The sequence below is a fragment of the Delphinus delphis genome, chromosome X (genome assembly GCF_949987515.2).
Source record: "Delphinus delphis chromosome X, mDelDel1.2, whole genome shotgun sequence".
NCBI classification, from domain to species: Eukaryota; Metazoa; Chordata; class Mammalia; order Artiodactyla; family Delphinidae; genus Delphinus; species Delphinus delphis.
Window position 1 is genome coordinate 84,224,879 of NC_082704.1, and position 6,000 is coordinate 84,230,878.

At 44.6% G+C, this 6,000-nt stretch overlaps 1 protein-coding gene across 1 annotated transcript in view; it reads left to right on the forward strand.

Moving 5' to 3' along the window:
* DGKK (diacylglycerol kinase kappa) overlaps positions 1–4,181 on the forward strand; it is a 160,520-nt gene extending 156,339 nt beyond the window's left edge. The window contains exons 26-28 of the mRNA XM_060002173.1: positions 937–1,047; positions 2,712–2,835; positions 4,102–4,181. Of these exons, the coding sequence (XP_059858156.1) occupies positions 937–1,047; positions 2,712–2,835; positions 4,102–4,181 (315 nt within the window). The remainder of the gene's footprint in view (positions 1–936; positions 1,048–2,711; positions 2,836–4,101) is intronic.
* Positions 4,182–6,000: the final 1,819 nt, after the last annotated feature.

The window sequence follows — 6,000 nt, forward strand, 5'->3', positions numbered from 1 at the left end:
TGGTTTAGAACTTGGTTCTTCTGAGTTGGAGATGGTCCCAGAATAATCTATTTTAACTCTCCCATGGAGCATACAGAGTTCATCCTGTGGGTGCTGGGGGTTACTAGGGAATGCTTGAGCTTTGTTTCCTAAACCCATGGGACAAGCCATCATTCACTAAGAGTGAATAGCTAGGGGCTAAAAGCACAGCCTGGGGAGGCAGACCCTCTTTGCCAGGAAGGGAAAATTTGAGCCAATCTCTCTCTAGCCCTCCCCTTGCTTCACAAAGTAGCCTTTAAATTATGGTAACTGTGTAATAAAGATTCCCCCCACCCCAGCATCTGGCCACCCCACATACCCTTTCTGGAATGGTGTGGTGTAGAGGGTAGGCTATAGAGTTGAATAGATCTGGGTTTCTGTCTAGTCATGTGATCTTGAGCACTAAACTTCTTTGAGTCTGTTTTCCCACCTATAAAATGAGAACAATAGTACTTTGTAAGGTATTATCAAGCTATTGGGAAGATGGAATGAAACTATGTATGCACAGTGCCTGGCATATAGTATTTGCTCAAAAATTGGTAGCTATTATTAGGGGGGCACTTGGGTGTCTCCAGGGGCTTGAGGGTCAAGGGTAGGACCCTTATCCTGGACCCTAAGCTGTAGGGGTACAACTTCAGCATTAATTGATAGTGGTCAAAGGGCCTCTCTGCTTGCCAAACTGTGAGCACGCCAAGCCCTAAGGAAAGCATCACTGTCTGGTTGTCTCCTGGATCTCCCTATTGAGAAAGTAAAGAGCTGGCTATACTTTCCACCGACACCATGAGCCAAAGGAGATATAAGTTGGCACACTGTGGTCTCATGGCCACTAGCAGGGACTGGGAGTTGGGGAGAAGGCAAGAGTCTATGAAGGTAGGGTGCTTAGCATTGGATACTCACTCTTTTTCCTGTCTTCACCAGCTGAGAAATGCTGAGTATGAGGCCACACTGCAAACTTCCCTGGATGCCATGAATAAGGAGTTTGAAAAGCTATCTGAGATTGACTGGATGAATTCAATCCTTTCTCCAGAGGTATGTGACCTGTGGATTGGGAAATAAAGGGGAAGAGGGATTCTTCCTTGGTGCTTTGCCTTCCGGTGTGGGCCAGGACACAGTGACTGATGTAGCATAGGGAGGCCAGTAGTGGCTTTCAGCTTGAGTTCAATGGAGCCTCCTCCTCCCATCTCCTCACCATAAGTATACAGGACAAGGCAGAAGGCACACTGAAAAACTAGATGACCATGAGAACATAACCAGAAAGAAGAACCACTCTGTATCAGAAGATTGGGAGAGAATAAGCAAGAATGGTCTTTTTCTGTGCCTTTCTCCTGGCTGCAATTCCCCTCCCCTGCTCAGTACCTGCTGCTGGGACTGAATTTTGTCTGGTACATACCATTATGGCCAATACCAGGTGTTTACAGCCAACATCTGTTCTAAATGGTTGGTGCCCAGGCCATACTGGTGGTTAAATCTACCAAATATCACCTCTCCTTGCTGCTTTCTGTCCCTCCCACTCTGGGAGGAAAGTAGGCTATCTCAATGCTTTCCCCTAGCAGGTGTGTGGCTTAAAAGAAAATCAAGCATGGCAGCTGTGGCTATAATATAGCTGTGGGGATGTCATCATTTTTTGACAATTCTGAGTGCTCTCCTGAGATTGAAAAATAGTCCCATTTCATAAATCAAATGACTCAAAGATGTCCACCTACCACCAGGTAAATTATACCTTTTACGGTCTGACAGGGTTTTTCTTTAAATTTCTCCGCCATGGAACTGCTCACTTCAACCTGTAGGAATACTTGGTTCTCCTACTCATTATGCCTGTTTTCTGGCTTCATACACCAGTTATATGCATGTGAGCAAGCCATACAAGCATGTTTGGACTAGTGCAGCAATTGGGCTACCATTTAAGAGAAAAAGCCATAGGTAAATTTAGGTCTTAAAGGATTTAATAACTTTCTCATATGCTTTTGCTGCTCTTGACCAGTAGCCCCCTGGGGAAGAAAAACATGCTGTTATGCAGAAAAGGAAGCACACTCTTGTAGTACCCCATTCTTACTCAGTTCAGCTATCTTGCACCAAGCTCCTGACCTAGGCAAACAGACTGGATATTGAGAGAAATGAAGCAAACAGTCCATGCTCTGAGGTCTCAATATGGGAGTCTGCCTGGCCTGGGCATAATCTCTTTTCTGGACTTCAGCATTTCCATAAAGATGAAGAAGTGAGGCTCTAAAGAAGGGCAGAATAGATTGAAAGAAAGACAGGAAGATGTTGCTCTTTCACTTGATACCAAACTTGCTCACCTTAAGGCCACAGAAGGCGCAGATCCACTTTGGTGGGGAAAAGCAGAATGAGAGTCAATTATTTATTGGACTTTCCAAAGCTTTGGTTCCAAGGGAAGGTCCTGTGCCCTTCCTTTAGGTTTCTTCTGAAAGGCAATTCAGAAGAGCATTTATTAACATGAGATCATTTATTAAAGCTTTTAGCAAAGTACCTGGCACAGAGTAGGATCTTGGTAAAGATCAGATGCCTTCTAGGGCACAAGACTAGTGAGTAGGGGTATCTCCCATACCTGGATAGATAGCAGATCTGCCTGCTTCTTGCAGCATCCTCGTTCACCACCTTGCCAGGCCTCTAGGAATTGTTTCTGACTATTAGGCAACTAACATTTTGACCTTCCTCTTGTTGTGGTTTGCCAGGAAAAGTCTTCAGATACTGACAGTAGAAGCCTCGGATTGAAAGTTAAGTTCCCCAAATTGGGAAAGAAGAAGCCAGAAAAGGAAGACAAACCTAAATCAGGCCAAGGCATCCAGGGCTTTATTGGTAAGTTTCTCCCACAGGCATCGAGGTCATAAAGGATTCCCCAGCAGCCTGGGTACTTCCCAAAGACCTGAAGCTCACATTAGAAATGTGCACGGGTATGGTGGTGATGGAGGAGGTGGCCGGCTGGGAGCCAACCTTAGGGGATGCCAAGCAGTCTCTTGGACAAGGTGTGAGTTAGAAAGTGATATGGAGGGAATTCCCTGGCTGTCCAGTGGTTAGGACTCCACGGTTCCACTGCAGGGTCACGGGTTCGATCACTGGTTGGGGAACTAAGATCCCGCATGCCACACGGTACACCAAAAAAAAAAAAGAAAAAGAAGAAAAAGCTCCTTAAAAAAAAAAAGAAAGTGATATATGGATACTGACAGGGAGAGAACCTGAGAGGCAACCTTGCTTTGTGATCTCTGTGATATAAACAGCTGAAGAGAAAAATGAGAACAGCCAGTACCTTTCTGCTTGACCCATTCCTTTCCTCAGTGGATAAAGTATGGCAAAACAGTCATATTTAGATCTATTTCCCAGTCAAATACAACTACAAGCTTTTGGTCCTGCTCCAGAAAGCACTATTATTTGAGATGGGTTGGGGGTGTCAGTGCTGGGCACCTACAGGGTCAGGAACAGGTTCCACGACCTATCTAAACACTCTTATTCTTTATCTGTTATAGTAAATCCCTGGAAATGCAAAATTTGTTTCATTATTTGAATTTTGGTTCCACCCCTTCTTCAGAATTGGACTTGAATGTTCTTGATATATCAGTGGGGCTCAAAAGAAGGTTCCCTTAGAATTGTCGGCTATGCCAATTCTGATGTCAATCGTCTCTCCTAAATTCTGAGCCTAGATGACCTGGAAGCTTGAGATGGGGGGAAAGGGATGGAGGGTGGCAGTTTGTTTTGTTTTTTGAGGAACTGAGACTTCATACAGATGCCAAGAGAGAATCTCCTGGACCAAGTTATGTTTGGTCCAACTGGTTTGAGTCCCTAAGAATCTGCCAGTTGGGAGACCCATGGTGCTTGAGAGTCTTTCTGAAGACTCTGAAAGGGTCAATAGCAGTTTCATGGATTATCAGGTTCTGAGAACTCATCCCATTTGTGTTTGGCTTGCATGACATCAGCTGGTTTTCTAAGATGGTTTAAAAATGGTTGGTACAATAGGAACAAACCAGTCTGTCTCCTAAAGGACTCTTTGCTCTCTTTAGCATCCATAAATTTAGGCATCTGGCAATGTGCTAACCTCATTATTTCTATACTTGCTTTTTTTCTATAAAGGAAATTTGTGGCACCGCAGACATCATGAAGATGAAGCAAAAGATGATGATCCTCCAACACCATCAGGATCTCAACTATAACCCTTCAAAGCTGGAAGGAGAACTCACAACATTTAGGATTCTACTAAAAACTCTTGAAACCTCAATACAGGCTAGACTAAATTATTTCAGAACAAACATGAGCACCACCAAGAAAGATCCTCCAATTCTTTACACTAATACATTTTTTTCCTGGACTCAATCAGGTCTCCTTAGAGGTTTACATTTTCTCATTGGCCAAAGATTCTTGTTCCGAGTTGTCTTGTTCAGTTCTCCTTCTCTTCGTGCATCTTGAGCAACTACAGTATTTAATTGAACTAAGCTTTTTGTGAATGGCCTGGGATCTACAAAAGATTCAAGGGAGTTCACCTTTTCAGGGAGTTGGGGAATGTTTTTCTCTGACTGGCAGAGAAACTGTTGATGCTAGGGAATGAATGAAAGAAATACTCTCAGGGAGATGAGGAGAGGGGTCAGGACAGCCAGGCTTGGTGGTGTTTCTCCCCCAATCCCTGTCAATTGCAACTTGTGACTTCAGAAGGTCTCTCCTAGTTGGCCTATTAAGATGAGAACTAGGTCCTGGGGGCTTGTCCACTTGCCTCTTACAATGACCATGTGAAATCTTTTCTTGTGGTGACTGCTCTCTCTGCAAACCCTTTCTGTTTTTCCATGTGCGCATGTATGTCTTTGCACATGTCCAGGTGGTGCTCTGGTGGCTGGGTGGGCCCATTGGTTGGAACTCACCCCTATGGCAACCATACAGGCTCCCTTCCTACTGCCTTGATCCTAGCCTGCATGCCTCCATGGAGTGTTTGCCTGCATTCTTGCTGGATTTTTAAACTAAATGTTTTGCTGCTGTGCTGCAGTATAGTTATGTATAGAGACATATAAAGATGTATATATATAAATATATATATATATATATATATATTTTTAAGAACTGAAAATACAACTCGACCTCTAAATGACCCTATAATTTATTGTGCTAACCCAGGAATCCCTCCCCACCCTGATCCCATCCTCCACCCCCATTACCCTACACACACATATGCCTCTACCAACTGCCCTAGTTCTTGGTGGAGCTTCTAATCTTTTGGTGCATTTTCAGTGTCTTAGAAGTGGCTGGGATCTACCTATGGCCCAGCTGATTCTGATGCCCCCTTAAAATTCTGAGCCAGGCCACAGAAAGGGGAACAAAAACACCAATGCCCTAGAGAAGGGGGCTAAGCTGGCATGCTGCCTTTTTCGCTCTATCTGTCCTGGACTCTACATCAGCAACTGCCCAACCTGTGCTGTCCCCTTCCCCAATAAACACTATATGGAGCAACCAGGCCTTGAGCTCTGTGACTCAGATGTCTGAGCTAAGGACTGCCTGACAATCAAGTCACAGCCTAGGCCCTTCCCCACAAGCTCCATCTTGGCCTGCATCTTCTGGGCAGGCTGTTGGTTAAGTCCCCAAATCACTTTTGAATCTCCCTTCTTGCTCCTTTCCCTTGAGTACAGAGGGACATTCAAAGTGACCAGAAAGAACATGACCCTGGGAAAATGGAGGCTAAAAGCTTCTGCTTCTCCCATGGTTCTTCTTCCAAATTTCTCATGAAAACAAACCAGGCCAAAATTGCTCCAGATCCCAATTAGCATTTTTTTGAATGCCTGCGCCCAGTCAGGCAAATCTAATCAAACTCCAGTATTTCTCCAGGGGTTCTCTCATGTCTGCCTTGTATCCCCACCCACCCTCAACTTATACCTTTGAGTAAGTGTCCCTTCCCATTTATCAACAGAAAGCCAGGAAACTGGCCTCTCCCTACTTCTCAGAAAAACTTAGCGTGCTCAATTACCTGACTCAGTCCAATCGCTGGTTTAT